At 39.5% G+C, this 16,054-nt stretch overlaps 1 protein-coding gene across 18 annotated transcripts in view; it reads left to right on the forward strand.

The window, feature by feature from the left end:
* Window positions 1-16,054, forward strand: part of CRADD (CASP2 and RIPK1 domain containing adaptor with death domain) — a 179,556-nt gene that overhangs the window by 55,386 nt on the left and 108,116 nt on the right. The window contains exons 3-5 of one of the 18 annotated variants that reach the window (XR_013400594.1): window positions 3,997-4,186; window positions 7,620-7,681; window positions 9,258-9,709. Coding sequence is in view for 8 of the 10 variants with exons in the window: in XM_028828937.2 (XP_028684770.1) it covers window positions 7,620-7,717; window positions 9,252-9,287 (134 nt within the window). In the remaining 2 variants the exon portion in view is untranslated. 18 annotated transcript variants of the gene reach the window in all.

The raw sequence follows: 16,054 nt of genomic DNA on the forward strand, positions 1-16,054 counted from the left end.
GTTCATGCCTGTAATCGCAGTACTTTGGGAGGCTGAGGCTGGTGGATCACCTGAGGTCGGAAGTTTGAGACCAGCCTGACCAACATGGCGAAACCCCGTGTCTACTAAAAATACAAAATTACCCAGGCATGGGGGCACATGTCTGTGATCCCAGCTACTCCGGAGGCTGAGGCAAGAGAATCGCTTGAACCTGGGAGGCAGAGATTGCAGTGAGCTGAGATCACGCCATTGCACTTCAGCCTGGGCAACAAGAGAGAGACTCCATCTCAAAAACAAAACAAAACAATAAAACAAAACAAAACAAAAAATCATCTTAGATTTAACTAAGCAAAAATTACAAAGAACACCATAAATAAGATTAAAAACTAATGTCAATGTGGAGAAAATGTTGGCTACATATATAGTGGCCAAAGAGTTATTGCCCATAGTTTATAGAGAGCTCTTACAGATTAATAAATAAGAGATGCATTCTCTAGGACAAAATCAGACCAAAGATATGAAAAGATAATTTGCAAAAGAAGAAATACAAATGGCCGCCAAATTATTTACTACTACTATATCACTATCACTACTACTAGCAGCTACCATTTACTGTTTATCGTCTGCCAAGCACTGGGCTAATATCATATCTTGCTTAAGAAAATACTACGGGACAGGTGCAATTATTTACGTTGTTCTATGAGGACAGTCCAATTTAGGGAGCTAAAGCAGCTTATCCTAGATCATAACATTTAGCAGAACTGTTGCAGCCCAGGGCTGTCTGCCTCTGAAACTCTTGCTCTTCAGTATAACAGTGATCTACTGCTCCTATATATCATATTTGTATAAAAGGAAAATTCATTGAAAGCAACCAGAAGTTACCGTTTGTTTTGCCTATCAGATTGGCAACAGTTGAAAAGGAATATTCATAGCCAGGCAAGATCAGAGTGTGAAGCCTGCGCTCTTGTGTATTGCTCGTGGTAGTGTCAACTGCCATGAGTTTTCTGGAAGGCACTTTGGCAATATGTATTGAAAGCTACATCCTTTGATACAGTCTTTCTACTTCTAAGAATTTGTCTGAAAGGACTAGTTTGATAAGTGCTTATATGTAAACGGTGTTCATTTCAGTGTTATTTATGAAAGCAAACAGAAAGAAACTTGTCCATCAGTGAAAGATCAGTTAAATGAGTTATGAGAGAATTGAAGATGTAGAGCTATATTTATTATTTAAACACTGACCCTCATTTACTTTTTTTTTTTTCTAAATGGAGCTTCGCCCTGTCACTCTGGCTGGAGTACAGTGGCACAATCTCGGCTCACTGCAACGTCCGCCTCCCGGGTTCAATCAATTCTCCCACCTCAGCTTCCCAAGTAGCTTGAATTACAGGCACACGCCACCACATCCAGCTAATTTTTATGTTTTCAGTAGAGACGGGGTTTCACCATGTTGACCAGGCTGGTCTCGAACTCCTGACCTCTCAACTGATCCACCTGCCTCGGCCTCCCAAAGTGCTGGGATTATAGGTGTGAGCCACTGCACCCGGCTGACTCTCATTTACTATTGGATGGAAAAATAAAACAAAATAAAACAAAGCATGTTGCAAAACAGTTTTGTGGTGCAACTGTATATTTGAAAAACTCCAAGTCATATACACGTATGCCAAGAAAAAAGTCTGGGGAGGCTGTGAAACACAGTATTGACCGTGGTATAATTATTAGTGTTTTATTTTTTTCTTCATATTTTCCTGCAGTATTTATTGGTTTATTTTTGCTCTATACATAGACTCCAGTTGAAAAAAGCATTTAAAAATACATACTATAATTTTCTGAGACTGATAGAACATCTCAACTTGAATATTAAGCACAGAATTTTGGGATGTTCATCCAGGTCTGTATATTTGCTTTTGTTAGGGAGTATGTAGGTACTTCCTGTACTTATATTTTACTTTTTGAAAGTTGACACAGGCATATGTTCACACATACATTATTTCCCACATGTTACTCCAAGAATTTCTAGACTTCTATTTCACTGACTGTGTTTAAAGTAATAGTTTGCCAGCGACTTGGTTTACACATCCAATCAGTGTGAAAGTTATGTGAGTATACTTCTCCATAGATACAAGGAAGTCCTCTTTGCCCAATCAGTAGATCAAGAAGGCGAACACCTTCTTAATTACAAATGAAGTTTTAAAAATTCGGCTTAACAAATATAGCTATAAGATTGCTTAACAAATATAGCTATATAGCTTAACAAATATAGCTAAGGAGACCTGCCTGAGGATTCTTCTGGTTTAGAAAAGAATTATTTCTGATAGGGAGACAATCATGTTGGGCATATCTTAAAATGCTTGATATAACCTTCAAAATTTATTATGAAACAGTGAAATCTGGCCGGGCATGGTGGCTCACGCCTGTAATCCCAGCACTTTGGGAGGCCGAGGTGGACAGATCACCTGAGGTCGGGAGTTCGAGACCAGACTGACCAGCATGGAGAAACCCCATCTCTACTAAAAATATAAAATTAGCCGGGCGTGGTGATGGGTGCCTGTAATCCCAAATACTCGGGAGGCTGAGTCAGGAGAGTCACTTGAACCCAGGAAGCGGAGGTTGTGGTGAGCCGAGATTGCGCCATTGCACTCCAGCCTGGGCGACAAGAGTGAAATTCCATTTCAAAAAAACAAAAACAAAAACAAAACCCAGTGAAATCTAGTATTTTATATGACATGAGCAATTTGCACATTGACTTTGAACATTATCCTGACCATCAAAGAACATTATTTAATAAGAATTGTGGACTAAGTAACTTTAATGTGCATTTTTATAGCATCTCTAAAGATTTGGATGCAGAGATATGAGCTCCATTTGATTGAACTGGTAGTTTTAGAAACAGATTTTCAAATTACTTACCAAATGTAAAAGGAAAACACTTGTATTGAAAACACTGGTTGCAGATCGCTCTAAAGGCCATTTGGGATAACAGAACAAGGCAACATCTCAGAGAAAATGGTTAGTAATGGGCTCTTAGAGATGGTGTCTTAATGCAGTAGTTATTTGGAATTATCTTTAAAATGGTTTGTTGACCCTGTTCTTCTGTTTTGACATTCTCCTTTGAAGGCATGCAAGTTATACTGATGGTATTTGAATAGTGGGACTCTTGTGTAGCAGTTTAAGAGGGTGCATTTTAGAGTCAGACAGACCTGGGTTAAAATCCAGGCTCTACCACTTAGTCGTTTTTTGAGCTTTGGCAAGTCACTCTAGTCTCTCTAAGCTTTAGTTTCTTCATTTCAAAAATACAGACCTGACAGAGTTGTTGAGAGGATTAAATGAAATAATTTTTGTAAAGAGCATAACAGTGCCTGGCACATATTGAATGTTCAGTAAGTGGTTGCTCTTTTTATCATAAGTAGTCTGATTTCTTTTGGAAGATTTTTGCAATAATATGTAGTGTAATGAAAAGAATGCACACTGTGTTGTCTAATAGACCCAGATTTGAACACTGGTTCTGCCCTTAACAACCTCCTAACCTTGGGCAAATCATTCTGCTCTGTGCCTCAATTTTCTTCCCCAAGAAATGGAGTCATAATGCTGACGTTGTTGGAGGTTGTAAGGATTTGAAGTGATATAGGCTAAGTGTCAAACTCTATGCCTGGAGGAAAGTCAGTATTCAACAAATGGTTACTATCATTATTGTTATAAAGCTAATAAATATCAAAGAACATCTTAAGGCTTTTAATATTTTCCCTTTTCTCTTTTTTATCTTTAGTTGTAATTCTTTAAGGAATTGGGCACACATAGCTAAGACTGTGCAGTGTAAGAAAAGTGTTAATAAGTTATATAAAAATGTATTATAATACTACATTTGGTAAACAAAGAATAAGAATCTGTAGGTAGGGATTATATGAGTGGAGAAGGATGTGTACTTAGGGCTTGGCTTTGGGGTGTGTGTCAGAGACTAGTATATGAGGAAGAAGCAGGAAAAGGCAGTGTTTCATTTCTCACAATCACCCCTCTCACCAGTGACATTGAAGAGGTGATGTCATGGGCCTCTGACGCTGTGCTTGCCCCCATCACCCAGCCATCTGGAATAGCTGCTGGAGGTGCCCAGCGTGCCAGCACTGAAGGAAGGCCTGGCTGCTTGGCAAGCATTGGTGACGCTGTGACATCGAGTTCCTGGGAGGCTGCCTGCTCAGGTGGACTGCTACATGCTGTATGTCTTGTGTCATATTTGCACCGTATGGTGCTTGATGTGATTTATTCATCCATTCATCTATCCTTTTTTTTTTTTTTTTTGAGACAGGGTCTCACTCTGTTACCCAGGCTAGACTGCAGTGGTGTAAGGCCTCCTGGAGTCTCAACCTCCCAGGCTCAATCGATCCTCCACTGCAGCCTCCTGAGAAGCTGTGACTATAGGCATGCACTACCACACCCTGCTAATTTTTTATATTTTTTGTAGAGACAGGGTTTCGCCATGTTACCCAGGCTGGTCTCAAACTCCTGGGCTCAGGCCGTCTGTCCACCTCAGCCTCTCAATGTGCTCGGAGTACAGCCATGAGCCAACTGCCTGGCACATATTAAATGTGGCACATATTAAAATGCTTTTTTCCCTTCCTCCCTCCTTCCCTTCCTTTCTTTTTTCCCTTCATCTCTTCTTCCCTCACTTTCTTATATCCAGCCATCCATCTGTTCATCAGTCCATCCATCCGTCCATCCATCCATCCCATCCATCCATCCATCCATCCATCCATCCATCCATCTTCTAGGTCCTAGGTATAGTAGTGAACAAAACAGTCAAAGTCCCTTCCCTCAAGGAACTTACATTTTAGAGATTCAAAGCATTTTCAAGTGTGTTATTTCATTTGCTTTTTAAAACAAGTATGTGAATTTTGAATTTTTTAGTATTTTCATTTGCTAGATGAGGAAACAAAAATATTTTGAGATTAAATAACCTGCCCAGGATAACAGTGCAATGAATATAACCCATTATTTTTTATTTAGAACTCTTTTATATATACCACTTTTTGTATCCTAAACAAGTTTCTCATCAATGAAACATATTTTCACGCTGTGTTTTTCTTAATACTTTAATCACAGGTAGCCAAGGGAATTTTAAAGAACATTAAATGCGCTCAACTGAGCTGCTTTAACCTTTCAATATGTTCCCACTGCTCCTAGAATGAGATCTGAAACCCACTGCATCATTGGGCCAATGCCTCCTTCACAACTCTGTGTCCGGGCCCTGTCCCTCGTATTGCCTATCTTCTGCAAACGCTAGCCTTCTTTCCTGACCTTAGAGGCATTGTGTTCCTTCCAGCTTCAGCCCTTTGCATGCACTGTTTCCTCAGCTTGGAATCCTCTCTGTTTCCCTTTTTGTCCCTCTTCCCCCTATCTTCACCAAGCCAATCCCACTCAACTCACAGATCTCAGCTTTCATACCACTTCCTAGGGGAGGCCTTTCTCATCCCCCTGCCAAGGTCAGGTCCCTGTACCATATGTGCTTTCTCATGGCACCCTGTGGTTTTCCTTCATGACTCACCTATCACAATCTAGGATTTTGTTGACTGCCTGCCTCCCCTTCCTGTAAAGGTTAGAGGGTAAGCTCCATGGAGGCAGAACGCTAGTTATGTCATTTTCACCATTGTTTCCCTGGCTAGCACTGGGCCTCCTGTAGGCCCTCCAAAATATGCAAATAAATGAATGAACAAACACTGTGGTGGCATGGAAACCCAGAGCGGCACAAGCGAGTTCAAATGCTTATGGTTTGTTCCATCTCACTTCCCTCTAGGATGCGATTTTAGCAGTGTAGGCAGCTTACAAAATGGTGCAGGTTTCTCGTGTTTTACTAATGTGTAAATAAAGAGAAAGTAACTATTAAGATATGGAAAGTTAGTAAAGTGGCAGCAAAAAGTGACAAGGGCTGGGGACCCAAATACAGAACCTAGGGAAAATAGAATAAACCAAGTTATTTGTTTTTATGTCTCTTTTCCATTAGACTGTGAGCAAGTTGAAGTGAAGTCCCAGAACTTATTTATGTTTATATCCTCAAAGAGACTATAGTGCCTGGTTCATAATAGCTGTGGAATAAATGTTGAATGAATGAATGATACACCTTTTACCTTTGAAGCTGACTTTCTCGTGTTCTTCATGCTGATACTAGAAATAGGAACAGTCAGTCAGGTACAGTGGCTCATGCCTGTACTCCCAGCACTTTGGGAGACCAACGTGAAAAGACTGCTTGAATCCAAGAGTTTGAGACCAGCCTGGGTGACAAAGTGAGACCCCATCTCTACGAAAAGAAAACCAAAAGAAATTGGAACAGTATTATTTATAGAAAAAATACTAGATCTAGAACCAGAGAAACCTAGGTTAAAACTGATTTAAAATGAGAATAATTATTCCCATCAAGTGGAGTTGTTGGGAGGGTGATACAGATGGTGTCTATAAAGTGCATAGCAAGCCAGTTGTGGTGGCTCACGACTGTATTTTCATCTAGTAGGGGGCTGAGGTGGAAGGATCCCTTGAACCCTGGAGACTGAGGTTGCAGTGAGCCGAGATCACGCCACTGCACTCCAGCCTGGGCGACAGAGGGAGACTCTGTCTCAAAAAGAAGTGCATAGCAATCACCGGGCCCATCTAACAGCTCCTCAAAACATTTAAGCTCCCCTTTTTTTTTGCCTCTTTCCCTTTGGTATAATTTTAGAAAGACTTTTGGGGAGCATGACATATAAATCATTAAAAAAGAGCCTCAAAGCAGAATCGTGGCAATTGAGCTAGACTTGTATTTTGGAAAGCAAGCATGATGCTGGGATGCTTAAATAACAGTATAGTACATTGCAAAGGGACTGGGGAATAATGTACCTATTATTCTTGTCCGTGGTCAGCCTATTACTAGAAAACAGTGATCACATTGATTTCTTTTTTCTTTTTCTTGCTTTCTTTTTTCTTTTCTTTTTTTTTTTTTTTTTTTTTTTTTTTTTTTTTTTGAGACTGTCTTTCTTGGTCGCCCAGGCTGGAGTGCAGTGGCTCAATCTAGGCTCACTGCAAGCTCCACCTCCTGGGTTCATGCCATTCTCCTGCCTCAGCCTCCTGAGCAGCTGGGACTACATGGGCCCACCACCACACCCAGCTAATTTTTTGTAGTTTTAGTAGAGACAAGGTTTCACCGTGTTAGCCAGGATGGTCTTGATCTCCTGACCTTGTGATTCACCTGCCTCGGCCTCCCAAAGTGCTGGGATTACAGGCGTGAGCCACCACGCCCAGCCGACCACATTGATTTCTAAAGTCCTTATGTTCAAAACTTTCTGTGCTGACCACCATCATTTATGTTTTTCCCATCTCTACTTAAAAACATCAGCTAGTCCCAACTTTTCCTCTAGTTATTTCTTTTATTAGATTTATTCTGTTCTCCACAATAAAATCTACTATTCCCATCCATGCCAATTCAAGTAGTTATAATGGGTGAATATAGGGTGTGTTAAATGTTGATAAATCCACTGAGTTCCTTGAGCTCCACATTGGTGTCTTTTAGGATGTGACTAGGGGTAGTCTAAATATTTTCTAGTTTCTCAGCTCCTACCCATGGTCTAATTATGATATAGAGGCCAGAGAAGTGTCACCAGTTTTTCTTTCTCCTCTGAATGTAGAGCAAGAGCAAATGATTTCAGATGACAGCATGAGAAACTTAGGATCAACCACCAGCATCTATGTGAGTCTTGTACTAAGCTCATTCCAGTTAAAAACTGTAAGTCATTTCATAGCCATGTAAGTTTACTTCTCTTTTATAGCACTTATTATGTGATATAAAATATGCAAGGCACTGGAGATACAAATACAATTAGTTCCTCAAGGAACTTTGAGTTGAGTAAGTGACACAGACATATGAGCAAACATGGTACTGTCTGGTAAGACCACATAGAGACATGTGCAAGGGGCAGAGGAGGCAGTGATGACTACTGGTCTGGGATAGTTGAGGGAAGGTGGCATAGGCTGCCTATTGAAGAATATTTTAGAGTTTGCTATGTGAACAAGGTTGCAGAGAGAATAGTGAAAAACAGGGAGACGTGGACTCACGTATTTTGTGCCGGGATGTCCAAGTACTTAGATATTACTATATTGCAAGTATGAAGAAGGCTTTTTTGAGATATGACAATGCCAAGGTAGGTTATGGACTCTCTTTGGAGTCCCCAAAATCAAAATAAAGCATTCACATCTGCTGAAGATAGCTTGAATGGTATTTTTGCTAAAGGCAGAGTCATATACTGTATGTGTCAGATAAAAGTCAATGTCTATTATATAAACATTGAGATTACATTAATTAATTTGAAAGAAAGGATTCAAACTTTGTACTAATCTGCATCTAGGGAACTAATCTGGTATGTGTTATTTTCAAATCACACAAATAAAGCAGTCTGTTGTATGGAGCTCTGCTCCCTTTTAGTCAAACAAATGCCACCAGAAAAAGCAGTGCAAATTCAGTGTCACCTTTTCTCCACGGGATGGGGTGGTTTCTTTTGGAACAGAGAGAGTTTCCAGAGAATCAATATAGTACTCAGAAGAAAAATGGAGGGTGGCCTTACCTTTTCCACTCCGGGCTGCCTAAGGGTGAAATGGAACCTCGGATATTGTACACCTTTAAATTGTCCATGTTGCCTGTTTCATAGCCTTCCTGGGCCAGGGAGCTGGGTAGTTGGTTTATAGTTCTGAGAACCAGAGCAGGACTGCTGTGCTTGCAATTGCATGCTTTTTATGGAACAGGCAATGTTGTTTAGGGAATTTGGGCAGCTGGAACCTGCCACATTAGCAATTTGGACTGAGGAAGAATTTCAGGGTGATAAAATAAAGCTCATTATATATGTTCATTTGGGTATTTAGGAGGCTGAGAAGGGAGAGGATGAGAGTATTCCGAAGGCAAGCAGGAGAGTTTCATAAACAGTTCCCTTTCTATTCAATTTTACTGGAAGTGTTGAATTGAGCTAGGAGGATCACATGGCCCATTTTGCAAAGGGCAGTCATGTTCTGCTGTTTCTTAGCTGTTTTGTCAGTTGGAACAAAACAACAGCGCTGCTCGTTTTTTGCAGGGTTAGAGGAAAAAGGAAGGGCTGACTGAAGAATGGGGTGGGGAGCTGGAAAAGAGAAGGGCCAAAAGTGTCAGACTGTGGGGACGAGGACCTGAAGGAGGCCCATGAGACCTCAGGCATGGGCCCTGGAACTCTGCCTTTTTGAAGCCTGTTGACAATCTCACCGTAATTTAACCTTTTGTGGAATTCTTCCATGAGGTGCAGTTGCCAACGTCAGGCTTCCTAGAGAATTGAGCCTGCCCGCTCAGTTATGAAGTCTACACGGAAGAGCTGGCAGAGTGGGCCCCTTCATTGGGACTGCAGCAACACTGACCGAAGCAAAGCCCTCTCTTGGAAGAAACAAACTCATTCCTCACACCTGCTTCACCCCACTCCCACCCCCACACCCTGCGCAACACGCCAGCCCTCAATAAAAACCAAAACTGATGTCATTGTAACCTTTGGTTATTCTTTTTTGTGCATAAAGTGTCAACCTCCTGTTTTATTCTCATAAATAATGGAAATCTTCATTTCAGAAAATCACAAAACATAACAGGGACCTGATTCAAACAGAATACAAATAATTAGTAAGTCACAAACTCTGGCTAGAAAGAAAAAGAGAAAAGAGAGAGGGAAGGAGAAAGAAAGAAGGAAAGAGAGAGAGAGAGAGAGAAAAACGAGGAAAGGAAGGAAGGAAGAAAGTGAAAGAAGAAAGTCTTCTTGTTGGTGTTAAAATGTGTCTTTAAGGGGAAGCTTATTTAGGTTACTAGTGGTTTCTTTCTTCATCATTTTAATTTCCATTAATAAAGTGTGACTTTGAAAGGATACAGGGAGTTTGGGAATAGAGAGTTTTGTTTATTTTTATGTATTTATTTTTCCCCTTCTCCCAGCAAAATACACAGGTATCTGACTATGTAGAGACACGAGCCCACCTATCCCGACTGACCTTGGCAGTGGTCAGGGGATAGGAGGAAGTGTAGTGCTGTGGGATGGGCACCAGCCCTGATGAAGAACTCGACTTTCTTTCCATCTCTCTCCTGCCTCCAAATGTTGAGGAGACTTTGAGTTGTAGTTAGTATAGCCTCTTCTCCTTTTAAGAATGTGCACCCTGTTTATTTCCAATACAGATATGAGGTTGGTACCTACTAATCTTAGCAGGATATATATATATCGAGAGTATATAACATATTATTTAAAAACCAATGTATTATTGAGGTTTTATTAAATTATCCTATTTTCAAGCTATGCTGATGGGTTAAATTTGCCTAAACTCCTGAGATTTAGATTCTCCCTTATTGGCATTAGAGGATTTCCTAAAAAAAAAAAAAAAAAAAAAAAAAAAAAAGCTATTAAGATTAAATATCATAAAAATTTTTCTAGGAAAATATAATCAAAAGCATCAAGGCTGTCTCCTACAGTTAGTGGCTTCGATTTTCTTGGTTCTCAGAGCTATGACAATGTCACTGGATTTCAAGAATTCAAAAAGACAAAAAGAAAACTCATAATTTTGAAATGGGGAAAGGGAAAGATCTTGGATGTAGTCTTCTGTTTTAAAAATAGTCATTCTTATCTTAAAATAGGAAAAAAAATCATTTTTCATTTATCAAAGGAAAGAACCCAGTCTATACTTTCAAATTAATACAAAGACCAATATTTTATAGGGAGAACATTAATAATCATTGTGGAGCCCATTAATCACAATTCTGCTTTTGATTTGTTGTAAATATGCCTTCCATTTTCTTCCTCATTACCAATCACCTTCTTTAATTATAAGAGGGCTTTCATTAAAACTTTTGAATCATTTATTTTGGAGCACCTAACATTAGTAGACATTTATTGATTTTTATAGCATAAAATACAAATGTTTTTATTTTAGAAAACATAATAAACTAAAACTTTACTGGAGGAGTTTGGCTAAAGATTCAAAAATACATAGAAGTAAAAATATATTTAAAACTGCACAGTTTTTACAACAGCATGTATGGCATTTGGATTCAGAATTTTAACTAGTAGTAACCTCATCTATTTAGTAATGAATTTTAAAATAGAAAAAAATCTGCCAAAACAGACCAGTTGTTTACTAGCTATTTAACTTTGATGAGCTGAAATTAGATAGTGAGGCAGAATAATTAGAACAACTTTTTTTCTCAACATCTAAATATTTCTCGTTTTCATTAACATTTCAGTTAAGTTTGAAGAAATTCCAAAAATGAGATTCTCATTAACTAAAAGGAATTTTAAGGGTTATAAGCCATCCACATTTTTCTATGACCTTAAGACTTTTTTTCGAAAAACAGTTTTGGAGGAGGATTGTCAGATTTGTTAATCTTCCTTAATGTGGTTTACCTAAGGTTTTGTTTTTTAATTTAAAAAAATTTAAGCTATCTTCGTGATTTTTGTCATCATTTTTATTTGTTGCCATGATTAATATATGGAAATCAGATATATGGAAATCAGATAAATTGGATTATGTTTCTGTGAAAGCCATATTCTTAACATCAATGCCTATCTAAAAAATATAGGAGTCACACTTGATCATTCAGAATCATTTTGAAATTCTCTGGTAATTTTTTAAAAAGCCAGCATTGACTAGTATTATGTGGCTAGTTATATTTATTACAGCAATCTAGTTATTGTTTGTGTAACTATAGTTTTTTTCCTAATAGAAATAAAATGTCTATTTGCAGTGTAAAAAGAAGTATGTATATTTGATAATTTTGTTGTAGAAAATACTTAATACCTGTTAAAAGCTGTTTGACTTTCAGTTTTAAAACAGCTGTGTAGTTTGGTGAGTCCTGCAGATTCCGGCTTTCTCTGTGGCCTTTGAGCCAAGTAATTTTTTGCAACATTTTCCTTTGCTTTCTTATAAACACTCAAAAGTTGTACTTGCTTTTCTTGAAGGCCAACTATTAAGTTAGAAAGCACCAAAGGTGTTATGAAATTGCCTTTTATTTTTTCGTACATCAGGGAGGAATGATAGATTTTGTGTATCTCTTGTGAGTCGTTAGAACAGAAATATTTAGGGCTGCTAACTCCCGTAGCTGTATACTCACCCTTATTACAGATGCAATGATTTTGTCTGACTGCATTGCTTTAAGATGAGTTTTATTGCTTTCATGCTAAGGCAAGGATATTTAATTTTATTTTTGTTTAGAGTATCTTGTTGTAATATACTTATCCCCCATCTGGTGCTCTTAAATTTGGGATAAGCATAGAATCCTATTAGGACTGTAGGTTATTGTCCAGTTTACTAGAAAGCTTGACACATATAAATTAGCGACTAAGGATTATAGAGTCCTTTCATAAAGGTTATCATGGAAAAAAAGTTAAAGTGTCAAAGAAGATGCTACTCCAGTAAAAACAATTTCCTCTGTAAAATCCTGATACCTCATAGGAAGCTTTGGGTCTTGTTCTCAGCTACCAAAATTCTAAAATATGAAAGTTAACATGACATGAAAGTGGAATACAGTCTGTGCTGAAGACCCACTGTTCAAGGTGTGTGGTTATTAATCTGGGTTTGAATTTACAAATTACATGGTCTGATTAATTTGTAGATAGGGTCGTGGAGGTTAGACCATGGGCTTTAGAACAAAGAGGCTGATCAAATATTACTCACAAGCCTTTCTGCTTGTTTGTGACTCTCTGGAAATGCCATTAGATAGTTCTCATAGCTATGGTCAACATAAGTAGGCTTAGAAATAAAAGACATTTTCTCCCCTGTAAAAGGAGGCCGCCAGCCCCCTAGAAGAGCTCTTTCTAGGCTCTTCCCAGAGATAGGAACCTCTGCTTCTGGACCCTTAGTGCTCATTCTGTGCTCTACCGCGTCTCCTCTACACGCCATGATCTTTGTTATCTGATTTGCTAGCCATTGTTATGGAAAGTTCTCTTGTAATGCAAAACACCCAGCCACGGGTCCTTGCTAATGTCAGCAACCCAAAGGCGCTCTTCAAACCACCTCGAAAAGAAAAATCCTTTAAAAGATGTCAAACTCTGCTTTCATGTTAGCCCAAAATGAAGTTCCCGAGCAGCATCTGGCCGAGCAGGGTAATTCAAGCTATTTTAATGCAAAGATTTTCCAAGAAGGCAGGAAGCCGTCAAGGAGAAGGCTTTCAGGCATCTGCTGTTTCGTTTCCAGATCCCTTGTGTTAATTTAATGTTTCTAGGGAACCTGGCTCTTTCTTTTTTCTCGGAATCCCTGCTCTAGGAACTGGTGAATGCGGGGGCGCTGTGGGAGCCGCAGATAAGCCAGCGCTTGGCCGGGCACCCGCAGGCTGCGCAGCGGGACAGGGAGGCGCGCGGCTGCCTCTGCGGGCCCAGCTGCCCGACCCAGCGCGGGGAGGGGGTGCCGACTGCGGGGCGGGGGGGTGGGGGGGGGCGCCTGCAAGACCTGTTTATTTGCATTTGTCCAATTTGGCCCAAGTGAAAGGTAAATACGGAGCGATCAACTTGTCCTCCAGCAAAACCAGGGAAACTCAGCTCAGTCTCCAGGAAACAAACCCAACCCAAACCTGAGTGAAACGTAAATCTTGCATAAACAAACACTTGCATTTGCTTCTGGGAAGGAACACTGGAGAAATGGGCATTCCTTCCGACTGCCCGCTGCCCACTGTCGGTGAGCGATCACAGGTTGCCGGCAATTTCTTCTTGTGTCCCGAGCCGTTCCGCAGATCTTGTTTTGAAGGGGCGAACCATTCGGGTAGACTCAGGTGTTCGTGCGGCTGCAGATCCTGAACAGGTTGTGCGCTGGGTCCTTCCTCATCAGGGCGGGGGTCAGGCCGCCCTCCCATTCTCATCTTCCGCCCCAGACCAGAGGCTACACCAAACTTCACTTTTGAAAAGAAATCTTGCAGAATTAAAAATAAGTATCTGTCCTTTAAAATAGTTTCGTTTTAGTATTTTGCATATTTCTGCTTAGGAACTTGTAATGCTAATTATGTTGCTATGACAATTGTCCTGCATACCTAATATTAAACTTAATGAATTAATGTGGCCTATAGAATAATAGTAACTTAACTAGTACTCCGATAATGCCAGTATTCCCTGTGTTACTAAGTAAATGGAATCAGAATTTTGGAGTTAGAATATAGAGGTTTTTTAGGCCAATTTTTCTATGGGATTCTAAGAATCTTTTTATAACATTTCTGCTTTTTGAAGCAGTCCATACCATTGCTGGAGAGTTGTAATTATCAGGATATTATTTCTTTTTTTTTTCTTTTTCTTTCCTTTGTTTGTTTGTTTGTTTGTTTGAGACAAGGTCTTGCTATGTCATCCAGGCCGGAGTGCTCTGTCATCCAGGCCGGAGTGCAGTGGGGCCATCTCAGTTCACTGCAACCACCACCTCCTAGGCTTAAGCGATCCTCCCACTTCAGCCTCCCCAGTAGCTGGGACCACAGGCCCTCGTCACCGCCTGGTTAATTTTTGTATTTTTTAGTAGAGATTTGGTTTTGCTATGTTGCCCAGGCTGGTCTCGAATAGAATGTTATTTCCTGTAGTAAGCTGAAGTCCCCGTGTAATTATTATTACTGTCCCTTCAATAATAAAAAGCCTAAAATTATTCTTCTTCATATATTTTAGTGAGAGTGGTGCATGCTTGAAGACCATGATGAGTGTTCTCTTCTTATATTCAGGGCAACTATAATCACATATTGGGCTCCAGATCCTTGCTTTATGCATCTTCTTTTGAATTGTTAAGAAACAACAGCAAAATTTCCAATTTCAAGGTAGTGCTTGAAATTGTGCAATAAAATGTTATGTTAGCCACATTTTTTTTTTTAAATTTTAAAAATCCTTTGATTATTTCACACATATCCTGTTCTCTGTATGGTAGTTTTGTTTTCTATTTTGTTTTATTTTTAGTTTCTATGTAATTTATTGTGCTTTAGCTGAAATCACTAAATAAAGATAAATGAGTTTAACAGACTCTTATGTGCTCATTTTTGGTTATTTTTCGCTTCACCCCTTGTATTCATTTTCTATTACGGGCATAACATATTACCACAAATGTAGTGGCTTACCATATCCATTTATTTTCTCATCATTTCTGTGGGTCAGAAGCTTGGCACAGGGTGGTTCTCCTGGCTTCTGTGCCCAGGGCCTTCACAAGGCTGAAGTAAAGGGAGCAGCAGGCCTAGACTTGTACCTGTAGGCCTTCCGGGGAGAATCCACTTTCGGGCTCATTGGCAGAATTTAGTTCCATGGTGTAGTTGTTTTGGGGGCCCGGTTTCCTTTCTTGGAGAGCACTAACTGCTGGCTGTTAGCCCAGGGTCTTCTAGAGGCTGCCCATCTACATCTTCAAAGGCAGCCACAGTGTGTGGAATTTGCTTTAGATTTCCCTGCCTTCCCCTAATGCATTTCTCTTCTACTTTTAAAGGACATATGATTAGACTGGCCCAACTGGATAATCCAGGCTAATCTTGCTAGTCAACTGATTAGTAACCTTAATCACACTTGCATTGTCCCTTCATAGCAGTACCTACTTAAGTGCATGATTGAATAACTGGGTAATGGGACTTCTCGGGAGAGATCTTTGGCATTCTGCTTACCATACCCCTGTGGGTACCACCTTGTTGTCATGGTAACATCATAAGCAACCATTTAAAAGAGATTTTAAGCATCTTAATTTTGAAAATTTTGCAAGGTAAAATTAAATCCAAGTAACATCAAATATTACTTATACATAATTCTAGAGGTTTAATAAAAACAATAAACATTCACCATAAGTAGTTGTTGCTTTTTAAACTCAAACTTTTTCTACCTTGCAAAATCTTCCCTGATTTTCTTGTTTTGTTTTTGGTATCATAATAGATCAGTTTCCAGTACCACCACTATATAAAATAAAAATAATAATTGCACTTTAAAAAGAATGGTTTTCCTCTGCACTCTAGTTTTATCCATGGAAAGTTTTTGGTATATTCAAATATAATTCTGTTAGATTCCAATTTTGGGTAAGAAACTGGGTTCCCTGACCTAGCTGCCACTTATTCATATCTAAAATGTACTTGAATTTGCGACTTCCAAGTTGG

This window comes from Macaca mulatta, chromosome 11 (assembly GCF_049350105.2).
Source record: "Macaca mulatta isolate MMU2019108-1 chromosome 11, T2T-MMU8v2.0, whole genome shotgun sequence".
Lineage (NCBI taxonomy): Eukaryota > Metazoa > Chordata > Mammalia > Primates > Cercopithecidae > Macaca > Macaca mulatta.